Source organism: Gavia stellata, chromosome 1, assembly GCF_030936135.1.
Source record: "Gavia stellata isolate bGavSte3 chromosome 1, bGavSte3.hap2, whole genome shotgun sequence".
In the NCBI taxonomy this organism is placed as follows: Eukaryota; Metazoa; Chordata; class Aves; order Gaviiformes; family Gaviidae; genus Gavia; species Gavia stellata.
The window spans coordinates 105,664,516-105,678,497 of NC_082594.1; the positions used below are offsets into that span (position 1 = coordinate 105,664,516).

Sequence of the window (13,982 nt, forward strand, 5' to 3'; positions counted from 1 at the left end):
CCTCACATTGTGAACTTTATTTTGTTTGGGTTTTTTTTACTATTTAAACCAAAACGATTATGTGATGTGATCATTGACTGCATATGATTCCTCAAGCAATAGAATAAGAAGTTAATAGAAGAAAGGGTGGAGCTGAGCTATAACGATATAAATAATAATAGCACCTTTGTGTCTTCTCAGGACCTTTCACCTTAAGGCTATAATCCGTTTTACAGACACAAGTATGTAGCCTACAATAAGCCTGCTGCACTAAAAAATAACCTGTATTTAACTCGTTTTAAAAAATGAGGAAGCAGGATGATTGACTTCCTGAAATTCTTAATCTATCAGATAACATAATGAAGGGCATGAACAGCTACTGTACTCGCACACTTGGTTTTCTGGATGAGAGCCTGGGTGAGTTGGGAAGCCAGTGCCAGGTACCAAACCAAGAGGAGCCAGCTGTCCCTCTGCTCCGCAGACGTGCTTCCACAGTGAAAAATACTCTGTTGCTGCCCCTTTCCAGTATTAACACATTTTTTTTTTTTGATGCTGAGTTTAATTGCATCCTTTAGCTCTTAATGACACTAATTCAGTGTAACTCTTTGACATTGGCATTCTTGATGGCTGTTGTTGTATCTTTGCCAATTGGGGATTGGGCTGAAGACCACCATCAGCTGAACTGTAAAGTATTGGAACAAATTCTGAGGTATTTCACAAATTTTAACAAATTTTAATGCTCTCCGTGGTTTTCCTACCTGGGCAGTAACTACTTTGTGCTTGGCTTCAATCTTTTGGGCAGGAAAGGGCGGTAGGGAGGTGACAGCGTAGGGAGCTGGTGGTGAGGGGTGCAGTCACAGGGGCCTGGCCGTGGCCTGCCGCCAAAGACCCTTTCAACCGTTCGGGCCGTTAATGTTAATGCTGTAACCCCAGTACGACATATTTGCGATCCTTGCTACGAGATGGCTGAATATACATCTTGAGGCCATCCAAAAGCTGCTGGTTTCCGGGACGACGTTACCACCCAGGGTATGAGGCCTGTTGAGGCAAAGGGAGGGCAGAAGGGCTACGCGTTACACCGCAGCGTAGCGGAGCTAACACATACACGGTGGGGCCTCCGAAGAGAGAGTTAAAGGCTGAGGGCAAGGGGGGCAGCCCCCCGCCGCGGGCAGCCGCCGGCCGTTCCCCCCACCCCGCCCCGCGCCTCAAGCCCCGGCCCCGACCCCGCTGCGCCGCCTGGCGGCCGCGGGCAGACGAACAGACGGAACGGCGCTGCCGCCGCCGATGTTTCCGGCGGAGCCGGGGGAGGGGGGACCGGGGCGACGGGACTCGGCCCGAGCATGGCGGCGCGCTGGGCCGCCGGCTGCCTGCGGGGCGGGCGGAAGGGGCGCCGTGAGTGGCGGCGGGCCGGGCGCGGGCGCAGCGGGGCGCCGGGTGTGCGCGGAGCCGGGCCGGGCCGGCTGCGGGCTCGTCCTGCGCGGGTGCTTGGAGGGGCCCGGGCTGGGGCGGCCGGGCCTGGCCGTGCGGGGCGGCTTGGGTCCCCGGCCCGCCGGGCTGAGGAGGCTGCTGCGGGCGCGGGCCGGGGGCGGCGGCCGTGGGCGGGAGGCGCTGCCGACCGCTTTCCCCGCGCGGGGACGAGGCGCGGGCGCGGTCCGCAGGGGCGGTTGGCTGGTCTGAGGGAAGGGCCTTTGCAGCCAGGGAACGTCATTAAGCCTTCGTTGCTTAACAGTTTTGTGTTGTGACTTCCTGCAAGCATTGCAATGGACGGGCAGTAAGAGCTGCTGAAGTGCTCCCCTTAGGCATATTGATGCAGACGTCTGGGTTAGCATTGCGGTGGCACGTCTTTTCTTTAGAAACGAACATCTTATAAAGAGGCTTTGAACGCTCCTTATTGCTTATTTTGTATCATCCCTTTTACCAGGGTTCATCTCCACGCCAACTATTTCTCGACTGACATCAGATGAAGTTATTCAGATGCGTAATGAGCTCTTTATCAAAGAGAAAGAGAGACAGTTATCTCTGTATCCACGAATTGAGAAAATTGAAGTAAAATACACTGGGAAATCGCACCCTGGCAGTGTGTTTGTAATGAACAAAGCTTTGTCTACTCCATACAATTGTGCCATGCGTAAGTGAATGGACTCTTAAACTAATGTGCCACTGGTGATGAAAATTGTGCTGCTAATTGAAGTATTTGTCATCCAAATTTGCGATGTTAATATTATTGACATTTTAATGACCAAGATAACAGACATGCATTCAGAATATTTGTGGTTGGTATGTTTAAAATACATTTGTACTAAAATACTTCAGCAGAAACTGACTTAATTTTTGGAGGCTCTGTTAACAGCTCATCCTTCCAAGTCATTTACAACAAATTGCAAGTTTCACTTTTGTTACAAATGCAGGGGTCTAAACTGCTGACTCTGACGAGTATGATTATGAGGAGTATGATTAATAACTGTGTAATACTTTTTTCATTTTCTTTAGACTTAAGTGAATGGCATTGCAGGAAATCCGTTCTAGCTCTTGTGGATGGTGAAGTCTGGGATATGTATAGACCCTTGACCAAATCATGTGAAATTCAGTTCCTTACTTTCAAAGATGAAGATCCAGAGGAAGTAAACAAGGTAAGCCTGTATCTTATCCCATTGTAGATGACCCTGATTATGACCACTTGGTTCTGTATGCCCCTTTCAGTTCCATGTCTGTCTGCTTTCCTGAACTTTGTTGTTGTGAAAGTTCAGATATTTTTAATAGTTGGTTGGCATATTGTGTTTGTCATTAGTTGGACCAGGGTGTGGGCTCGATGATGTGCAGGCATCCCTTTCAACCTGTATTGTTGTTGTATTCTATGATTTCAGATTTAAATATTTCCAGGGAAACATCTGTCTTGCATTTTAAGTGCAGTTTTGACCTTTTTTTGATTGATTCTACATGGAGAGTCATCTCCAAATAGAAGTTTAAATACTAAAGAAATGAATGCTTGGGTTGACAGCTAGGTTTGTGCCTAATTCAGATAAACGTTGGTGTTATTTTTGAATAAATAGCTGATGTTCATCTGGTATGGGTTGTTAGCTTCTAGGTAATAAATCTGTGTTTTGAAATTCTCTTTATAGGCCTATTGGCGTTCCTGTGCCATGATCATGGCATGTGTGTTAAAGCGGGCGTTCAAAGATGAGTACTCAGTGAATCTGATTAAAGCTCCAGAAGTGCCAGGTGATATAAGTGTTTTATACTGATTCTCTTGTCTTTTGCTGCTGCTTAAGTGACTGCCTAATAATCTTACCAAAAAAATCAGAGGCTCCTTTTCCAGTGATTGAAGGTACTTAGCATTGATTTGTGTATTGCGTGCTGTTGTTGTAGCCTTTAATGTATAGCGATCACACTGAAAACAATTTTGTTATCAAAGTACAGAAGATTGGTCTGTGGCATCTGGGTTTCAGACCACTTAGGATTTCATAGGTTAAGTTAGTAACTTGAGGACATAACCTTTTTATTGTGAAGTTACATGAGTAAGGTATTTAGAAGATGTGATGTGTTTCTGTGAAATTTGCCCTAATAACTACACAACCTTGTGAGCACTTGAGTTAGTAAAAATTATGATGCATACATGAAGTTGGAAGATTATTGAAGTATAAACAGGGTTAATAACAACTTTCGCTCATCTGTGACCAGATACAGGTTTAGTCTGCCATTTGACTGTATAATCACAGCTGAAAATTTATGATGGATTTCTTGAGATCATTTTGTTTTTCTTCTCATTCATTTTGATATATTATAAGTGTGTATTATGGCAATGAAATACATACTTTGTTACAAACATGAATATTTTTCTCTTTGGAATTGGAATCATAGTGATCTCTGGAGCTTTCTGTTACGACGTAATTTTGGACAACAGACTGAATGACTGGAAACCAACAAACGTGAGCACAATAACTTCTTCCTGAAAAAGTTATATAGCTTGCATCCTTGTCCAGTGGTTCTTTTCTAATGGGGGAGAGGGGACAGCGAGTTTTTTTTCTTTTCATAGGCTATATCTATACTAGTATTTTATTTTAGGTTAGGAGTACTCTCTGGAAACTAATCTTATTTACTGCATACTGGCTTTCATGGCAGGATGGTCTCAGAGCACACAAACTGGGTTCCTTTCAGATGAAATTGAACCTAGAGCTGTCCTCCAAATACTTAACAGGTTTAAAGTGTATGGGTCTAGAGTAGCTCTAGTCTGAAATACAATTCCCAAAATAGTTGGCTTGGCTGTTGGGACCTCAGTGCCATCTTTGTTACTATACAGATCTGCTCCTACTCAGCCACTCTTGTCTGATAATGTAGATGCAACCATAGCCCTATAGCCTTTATGTGAATAGGGCCCGCTGAAAATAAAAATGTGTGTAATATGAGTATTTTCATCTAGTGGTTTACAGCATAGTAAGTTTATTGTTGTAAAAGAACCGTGAGCACATTCAGCTGAAGCTTTTCTTAATAGCTTGCTATATTTCATGCTCTTTGGTAAATCTAATAATCTAAAACCGTTAAGTCTCATAACTGTTTGGTAGCTAGTGTGATCACGAGTGTTTTACTTGTCTGCTGCCTATTCTTGTTCTCATGCCCAAATATTATCAGAGGTGTGTATGACTAACAAAGCAATGTTGGTACAATGCAGAATTTTTCTTCAATGTGATCTTGTAGTTGAAGTAACTTAGTTTGAAATATTTTCTAAGTGACATTATAAATGTAATTATTTATTGACAAATCTGAGTATGCAGAGCTCTGGATTCTGGACCAGGGTGATCAATGTCTATTTATTAATTATTCAGTAGTTTTCTTCTTTTGATTCCATCAGAATAGGGGTCATTTATAAGTGGAATCATGACTGGGAAACAGGATACACAGATGAATATTTAAAAGTAGCAAGACTGTGTGTTCATGTATCATGTTGGGAAAATCTCCTGAGAAGTTTAACTCCAGTTAATACATATTGTTTCTGATGGAAAAATGCCTATTGATTTCACTGGGCGATGAATCAGTCCATTCAAACAGCGATGATCTGTAACAATCTGTTGCAGATAAATAAGAATTACAATCCTGCAGCAATATTCACAGAATCACTAAGGTTGGAAAAGACCTGTAAGATCAAGTCCAACCATCAACCAACACCACAATGCTCATTAAACCATGTCCCACAATGCCACGTCCACATGTTCCTTGAACACCTGCAGTGATGGTGACTCCACCACCTCCCTGGGCAGCCTGTTCCAATGCTTCACCACTCTCTCAGTAAAGAAATTTTTCCTAATACCCAGCCTGAACCTCCCCTGGTGCAATTTGAGGCCATTTCCTCTTGTCCTGTCGCTGGTCACTTGGGAGAAGAGACCAACACCCACCTCTCTGCAACCCCCTTTCAGGTAATTGTAGAGAGCGATAAGGTCTCCCCTCAGCCTCCTCTTCTCCAACTGAACAACCCCAGCTCTCTCAGCCGCTCCTCATAAGACTTGTGCTCCAGACCCCTCACCAGCTTCGTTGCCCTTCTCTGGACACGCTCCAGCAACTCAATGTCCTTCTTGTAGTGAGGGGCCCAAAACTGAACACAGTATTAGAGGTGCGTCCTCACCAGAGCCGAGTACAGGGGCACAATCACTTCCCTAGTCCTGCTGGCCACACTGTTTCTGATAGAGGCCAGGATGCCGTTGGCCTTTTTGGCCACCTGGGCACACTGCTGGCTCATATTCAGCCGGCTGTCAATCAACACCCCCAGGTCCTTTTCTGCAGGGCAGCATTCCAGCCACTCGTCCCCAAGCCTGTAGTGTTGCATGGGGTTGTTGTGACCCAAGTGCAGGACCTGGCCCTTGGCTGTATTGAACCTCATACAGTTGGCCTCAGCCCATCGATCCAGCCTGTCCAGATCCCTCTGCAGAGCCTTTCTACCCTCAAGCAGGTCAACACTCCTGCCCAACTTGGTGTCGTCTGCGAACTTACCGAGGGAGCACTCAATCCCCTCATCCAGGTCATCGATAAAGATATTAAACAAGTCTGGCCCCAAAACTGACCCCGGGGGGACTCCGCTTGTGACCGGCCACCAACTGGATTTCGCTCCATTCACCACAACTCTCTGGGCTCAGCCGTCCAGCCAGTTTTTTACCCAGCGAAGAGTGCACCTGTCTAAGCCACGATTTGCCAGCTTCTCCAGGAGAATACTGTGGGAGACAGTGTCGAAGGCTTTACTAAAGTCCAGGTAGACAGTGTCGACAGCCTTTCCCTCATCCACTAAGCAGGTCACCTGGTCATAGAAGGAGATCAGGTTGGTCAAGCAGGACCTGCCTTTAATGAGCCCATGTTGGCTGGGCCTGATCCCTTCCTTATCCTGCACATGCCCTGTGACCTCCCGCAAGATCAACCTCTCCATAATCTTCCCAGGCACCGAGGTCAGGCTGACAGGCCATTAGTTCCCCGGATCCTCCTTCCGGCCCTTCTTGTAGATGGGAGTCACGTTGGCAAGCCTCCAGTCATCCGGGACCTCCCCTGTTAACCAGGACTGTTGATAAATGATGGAGAGTGGCTTGGCAAGCTCCTCCACCAGCTCCCTCAGCACCCTTGGGTGGATGCCATCAGGCCCCCTAGACTTATGAGTGTCCAGGTGGCATAGCAGGTCGTTAACTGCTTCCTCCTGGATCATGGGGAGTTTGTTCTGCTCTCCATCCTTGTCTTCCAGTTCAGGGAGCTGAATACCCTGAGGATACCTGGTGTGGCTATTAAGGACTGAGGCAAAGAAGGCATTAAGTACTTCAGCCTTTTCCTCACCCTTGGTGACAATGTTCCCTCCTGCATCCAGTAAAGGATGGAGATTCTCCTTGGCTCTCTTTTTGTTGTTAATTCTTAATATTCTTACATTTAGGATTTATAATAGATGATCCTTATTGTTTTGACTAATACTTAGTGTTTGCTATGCTTTGTCTATTCAGTACAGCTGTGAAACAGTGGTGACAGTTTTATATTTATCAATTATTTTTTAGAACAATTTCCGCTCTCTTACAAGGGATGCCAGAAAGCTAATTCATAAAGACCTGCCATTTGAAACACTGCATGTTGAAGCAAAAGTAGCACGTGAAATGTTTCAGCATAACAGGTAAGTGTCTGAATTTGCCTTCCTTTTAAAAAAGATGATTAGAAATTAATTTGAATCTCTGCTTGTTCTTGTAAATCTAAAATAAGATGTGACAGGTGAAGTAAGAAGGTACTTCTCCCACTACTTTGAATGAACATGCCTCCATTCTCTTTGTCACACTACCTTACTTCCTTTTTATTGTTCTCTCCAGAGGCCAACACCAGGCACCTTTGCTGGATGTAGTTTTGTGACAGATGGAAAGACTGTAGACTTCTTAGTTTAATAGTGAGCTTCAAGATTTTGCTACTTTTGAATTGAAGCTCTGGTGGTTAGACTTGGTGTGCTAGTTACTCTCAGCCTTTGCTAAAAAGCTTTCATATTCAAAGAAATGTAGATTTTCTTATATCTTGGTTATCTTCAAATGAAGATTTGATGAAATGCAGTTTTTGAGCTCTGCAGGGGGAAAATGGGTAAAATACTCTGGCCTGTGCTATAAAACAAGGCTTGTTCAAAACACTCTACTCTTCTGCGGTGAAAAAACACTTAAGCAGTGTTTTGGGAGAAAAATTCTCTGGCCCACAGCTTTTTGGTGGTTGGAGAGAGGTGGGGGGAAATGATAAATAATTTATAATTTTGTTAACCAAAATGAAACTAAGCTAAAGTTGCACAAATAACTATTTTTTTAGCTTAGTAATGAAGATGATACTAATGTGACATACGGACTAGCATCTCTTCACTGTGTTGGCTGGCAAGCATTGACAGCGGGTGGGAGCTGACTTCTGATAATAGCTTTAGAGATTGTATCAGTATTTGTGTGTGTGTGTGTGTAGAAAGAGCAGAGAACGCTTTGCTGTCTTGCAGATGACCAGCTGTTGAGGACCACGCATTGCATAAAATCAGTTTAGGTGATCTGATAGTGTCTTCTAGTCTTACATGTGACTTCAAAAACTCTTATTTTTATTTGAAGTAGTAGGTTCATTTTATCTTTCTGAATAAAACTCTGCTGAGAGAGCATGGCCCTCCTATAACGTTAAACATAGAACAGAATAGACTAGAATAGACTAGTTCAGTTGGAAGGGACCTACTACGATCGTCTAGTCCAATTGCCTAACCACTTCAGGGCTGACCAAGTTAAAGCATGTTATTAAGGGCATTGTCCAAATGCCTCTTAAAGACTGACAGTCTTGAGGCATCTTCCACGTCTCCAGGAAGCCTGTTCCAGGTTACTGAGACCACCCTCTCAGTAGAGAAATGATTCCTAATGTCCAGTCTAAACTTCCCCTGGCGCAGCTTTGAACCATTCCCACATGTCCTATCACTGGATACCAGGGAGAAGAGATCAGCACCTCCCTCTTCACTTGCCCTCCTCAGGAAGCTGTAGAGGGTGATGAGGTTGCCCCTCAGCCTCCTTTTCTCCAAACTAGACAAACCCAAAGTCCTTAGCTGCTCCTCATAGCACATGCCTTCCAGCCCTTTCACCAGCTTTGTTGCCCTCCTCTGGATGCATTGAAGCATCTTAACATCCTTCTTAAATTGTGGGGCCCAGAGCTGCACACAGTACTCCAGGTGAGGCTGCACCAATACTGAATACAGCAGGATAATCACCTCTTTTGACCAGCTGGTTATACTGTGTTTGATGCACCCCAGGATGCGGTTTTCCCTCTTGGCTGCCAGGGCACACTGCTGACTTGTGCTGAGCCTGCTGTCGACCAGCACCCCCAGATCCCTTTCTGCAGGGCTGCTCTCCAGCCACTCCTCTCCCAATTTATACTTGTGCCTGCCGTTACTCTGTCCTAGGTGCAGAATCCAGCATTTCGACTTGATAAATTTAATTCCATTAATCATAGCCCAATGCTCCATTCTATCTAGATCCCTCTGTAAGGCCTCTCGTCCCTCAAGAAAGTCAACAGCGCACCCCCCAGTTTGGTATCATCAGCAAACTTGCTAATGGTGCATTCAACTCCTGCATCCAGATCATTGATAGAAATACTGAACAGAAGTGGCCCTAGAATTGAACTCTGAGGACCACCCCTGGTGACCGGTCGCCAGCCAGATGTAGCCCCATTCACTACAACCTTTCGAGCCCTGCTGTTCAGCCAGTTCTTCACCCAGCACACCGTGAACCCGCTTAGCCCACAGTTGGACAACTTGTCCAGAAGGATGCTGTGAGGGACAGTATCAAAAGCCTTACTAAAATCCAGAAAAATTACATCCACTGCCTCCCCTTCATCCACTAGGTGGGTGACCTTATCATAGAAGGATATCAAATTAGTTAAACAAGACTTTTCCTTTGTGAACCCATGTTGACTGTGCCTGATGATTGCATTATTCCTTAAATGCCTTTCAATCGTACTCAGTATAATCTCCATAATTTTTCAGGAACTGAGGTTATACTAACAGGTCTGTAAAACGTGCTTTGTGAAATATGCCAATATATGTTGTCATATAAAATCAAGAATTGAAACCTGTTTCAAAGCTCATATAAATATGAGCATGATTTTTAAGAATGCTCCTTAAATCAATCTCAAGTATTATAAGAACTAGGTGTTAAAGGTGAGGACTTTTTTAATCTTTTTGTTGTCTTGTTCAGATACAAAATGGAGATGATAGAACGAAAAGCTTCTCAGAATATGGAAGGACTTGTAACGTTACATAGGTGAGCAAAACTGAACTCTCATTCTGTAATGATTCACTGAAAGATGTGATTATTTTGCAAGTACTCTCAAAATGAGAAGAGTAAGTTACTTGTGATGGTTTTCAATTTAGAAATCACTTGTATTCATTGCTCTCTGTAGTCTGTCTTAAGTTGTTGTTTGGGTGCGGTTTTTTTTAATACAGCTATTGTTTTGTGGTACTTAACACTTGGTGGATCTCACTAAATTTCTATTTCTTTTTGGTGGTAAGTGCCAGAGAAGTCTTACTGCTTTAAATGCTTTTACATAAAATCTAAATAAATCTCTAGAGCTTGACAGGTTAAATACAAACCAAATACTTGTTTGAAAACAAAGGTTATCATTGTATAGAGGATTTTTCTTCCAAAGTTGTCAAGATCTTCCTAACCGGCAAGCTACTGCCTTGTAGTGGTGGAGATGAGAAAGGAGCTGGCTTCTGGGATACAGTGTAAGATATAAAGTCGTTAGGCTGGAGGCAGGAAGCTTGTATTGTATCTCAGGCATATAAAAGAATTTGTGACTAGGTTAGGCTAGTGTAGGATATTCAGTTTTCTAGATGTCTAAATTGTTCGGCATTTGATTTTGGAGTCCCCATCTCTCTAAAGGAACAGATGTCTGCAATGATGGTTCTTGAAATTTTAGAACAATGTTGTGTCTGTTGTTCTTCCTTCCTCCCACTCTCTAGTTTGCTCAATAAGAGAGAAAATAGGCTTACATATTGATTTCTGAGAGAGGTTTGTTCTGAATGTTTTTTTGCTGTACATCTTTTTGTCTCTCACTTTTCTTAATTGATTTGAAGCTTTCCAAGACCTGAAAGGAAAATACCTGTGCAGGTTATAAACACTGTACTGTGAGAAATGTGTGATCTTGGAGACAAATCTTTTTCTGGTGAATGACAGAGTGATCCCGCTGTTAAATTCAACATGACTTTAAAGATTTGTTAAACCTAGGATCCTCTTTCTAGACTTGAGGTTTAAATTTCATAAATTCATTTTAGGAAATTATGTGACCTGTACTTTTTCTTCAGGAAACATAGGAATGCTGAACTGGGGATTTGTTTAGATTTGGTTTGGGATTTGTTTGGATTTTCTTTCATCTGTTTTGTAGCTAGGAATTTGCTAATCAAAAATGAAAACAAATAGGCTTGTGCTTCTCTCTAAATATATTTGACATAGGGATTTTTTTTGCTTCCATCAGGTTTGGTGACTTTGTAGATGTTAGTGAAGGCCCTCATATTCCAAGGACAAGTTTCTGTTTCCAATATGAGATAACGGCAGCCCATAATCTTCAGACTAACCAATCTGAATTGATAAGGAGGTTCCAAGGTGTGTCCCTGCCAATCCATTTGAAGGTAACTAACCCATTTGGTACAGTTTTCCTTCTTTAAGTTAGGGCATTTGGCTTTACTTTCTGATCTTTATTATATGCTGTGTTGGTAGCTGAATGTAATTCAAAGGTGAGAACAGTAGCAGAATGGAAGGCCATGATGATAGTTGGGATTTGTTTTCCTGGAACTATTGTAGATGTGAAATCAGAACTAGGAAAGTTTGCATCAGAGGGCCCTTGATGTTATTTTTCAGTACTTAAAGTGTTGTTTTGGTTGTGAAATTTCTGCATGGATATTTCATTCACCTTCCCTTAGTTGTGTGTGCTAATTTTCTGAAATTGAGGCTGCTGACAGTGATTATTCAGATTCAGGAAGGAGCAGAACTTTAAATTTATACTCATGATAAAGGATGCCATTTCAAAGTCTTTCATGACACCAAAGTAAAACTTAACAACAATAACAAAAAAGTCCTGGCACTAATCAGTCTTAAACAAAGGCTTTGCAGAACTATAGGTGGAGGCAGGAGTCTGTCTTCCCATTTCTGTTGACTCATGTGATTTTTGACCTGTGGTCTAGCACATGTGCTATTGTCTCATTTGGGGAAGTTTTCAAGGGACAAGGAGGCACTGGGTTCCTCACCTCATCTCTGTGTACCCTTCCTCGTCATAAGATTTTAATTCCCATTTTTGCCCATTACTCCCTCAATGATTCCACACGATGAATGGGTATGATCAGCAGACATTTATTCAGGTCCCCTGAAGGAATATGGGCAAATTGGACACTGAAATCATAAGCTGTAACATCTGAATTAGGGATTGTTACAGTTTTGTGCCATCATTTCTATTCAATTGTCAGAATCTATCCTATGAGAAGGTTTTATTTTTTTTGGCCTCCAGTAACATCATTTCATGACTTTTAATACAGGCTCACCACACCGTGTGGCACAAACTGCTGGAAAGATCGAAGCGGCTGGTGAGTCTCATTAGTGGTGAAGTGCAGCTTATAAATATAAAGAAAGATATGCTGTGATAGAGTAGAATTTGAATGATTAGAGATGGGTAGTATCTTCAAGAACATATCTATAGGAATGCAAATGTTCAGAGGTGAAGAAAAATCAGATGCACATGAAATCTCTAAGCTGTTGTTAATGATCACTTTAAACTATATTAGTATTTTTCAAATTCGTCTCTAGAATTAATGTTGGTATCACGTGTGTGTAAAACATAAAATTATTTTTTCCTGTTTTAATTGTGAACGTGAAATAAGAAAATTAAAATTGGAGTAATATATTTACACTTACCTAGATTTTAGGTAGTAAGAAGTTTTCTGCCACAGCTTTGAGAAAAAACATACAAACATGTTTCTTACAAGGAAATGCAGGGATAAAATCTTAACACCACTGGGTGAACCTAGGTGGAAGTTACTGGAGATAAAAGGGAATGCTATTTCAGTAAGCTGCATAAATGCACTAGTTTGAGTATTTTTTTGCCTGTTTAAAACTGACATGGAAAAGAAGAGTTTCTTGCAAGCATACTTCTGTTAAAAAAACCCACAGTATTTCAAAGTTGAAATGTACTTATCCAATAGAATGATATAAGAGAATTACTATGACTGAATAAATGCAAAAGGCAAGTTTTTAAGATAAATGAACTGTAAAATGTCATAAGCCGCATATAACAAGAGACTCAATTTCAAGGCATGCTTCAATGTGGAAAATCTTCATAAGAATTAAACAGCAGATGTTTTGGAGCCTTCAGATCAAATATTTTACTTACTTGTGTGGCGAGAGAGAGAGAAAAAAATGCTGTATGTCTGATGAAACTTGTTAGCCAAGGATGTGCTCTGAGCCTAACCTGTGATATTTTTCTATGAAATTAGTTTGAAGATGCTTGTCATTCAGGTTGTTTAATTTTGGAGACAATAATTGTCTTTGTAGGCTGTCCTTTCTTGTTTCAGTAACAGTATGAGGGGAGGATTTCCAGGATTAAGGAGAATTAAATCATGTTTCAAAATATAACAGAGTTGTTAATGTTTCTGCAGGTCACTGAAGAAAAATATTTGGAAGCAGCAGCAGAATGTCATGAGGCAAAAGATGGAACTGAAGAAGGAAAAACTGTATCAATTTGAATTAACTTTAACCTCTAAATGTACATAATAAATTGTGTATTTTTACATGACTTATTTGTGCTGCATATAAAAATGTCTTGGCTAATTCATTTGAATTCTGTGGACTTAAATCATGGATAGATATAAAGCCAGTATCAGACATTTCAGTCCACTGAATGTTACTTAAAAAAAAAAGGGGGGGAGGAAAAAAAGGTAACGTTTCTTTTGCAATAACTCATCTTGCAAGTTACCCTTGTCCTTATCTTGACAACAATTGTATGTGTCCAGATGTTGTCCTCTGTGATTAGTGCAGTGTGGCCTACAGACTGTAGTTGAACTGGCAGCTGGAAAGGCCATCCCCTTTATCTTGATGTAATTTCAAGACCCCTTGTTTAGTCTTCCATGAAGAAAGTATTTCTTTCTAATTTCTGACCTGATATGTTTGTTTCTTGCTGGAACTTCATGATGATAGAACTCCACTGAGTTCTTTGCCTACTGCAATAGAAATTTGAGACAAATTGTATCTTTAAAAAAAAAGAAAAAGAAAGAAAAAGAAGAAAAAACCCCCCGCCTTTTCAGAAGCCCATAAACGGTTACAAAAGATTATTATTTAACTCATTTTGATTTCCAGTCAGAATTGAAATTAGATACTCTATTGTGTTTCCTGTTCAAAAGACTCCATTCAGTAGACAACTGTGTAATTGCCATTGCTTTACTAATATAAAAATAGCAGAATGTAAAAGCTGAAACGTTCTTTAATATTTTCTGCTGTACAAGTGCAGTTAAAGATGAT

At 41.8% G+C, this 13,982-nt stretch overlaps 1 protein-coding gene across 1 annotated transcript; it reads left to right on the forward strand.

The window, feature by feature from the left end:
* Positions 1–1,319: 1,319 nt before the first annotated feature.
* On the forward strand, positions 1,320–13,260 carry MRPL39 (mitochondrial ribosomal protein L39). The gene is made up of 10 exons (XM_059821541.1): positions 1,320–1,371; positions 1,901–2,107; positions 2,470–2,609; positions 3,099–3,198; positions 3,838–3,905; positions 6,993–7,105; positions 9,675–9,740; positions 10,954–11,107; positions 12,008–12,055; positions 13,124–13,260. Exons 1-10 carry the CDS (start codon positions 1,320–1,322, stop codon positions 13,208–13,210), a joined length of 1,035 nt encoding a protein of 344 aa, XP_059677524.1. The 3' UTR covers positions 13,211–13,260.
* Positions 13,261–13,982: the final 722 nt, after the last annotated feature.

Bases quoted from the DNA above. Each gene is read 5' to 3' on its own strand.
- MRPL39 (XM_059821541.1), top strand. From the start codon at position 1,320: ATGGCGGCGCGCTGGGCCGCCGGCTGCCTGCGGGGCGGGCGGAAGGGG. The intron at 3,906-6,992 runs GTGAGCACAATA...ATTATTTTTTAG, and splicing joins ATGACTGGAAACCAACAAAC to AACAATTTCCGCTCTCTTAC. The intron at 9,741-10,953 runs GTGAGCAAAACT...TGCTTCCATCAG, and splicing joins GGACTTGTAACGTTACATAG to GTTTGGTGACTTTGTAGATG.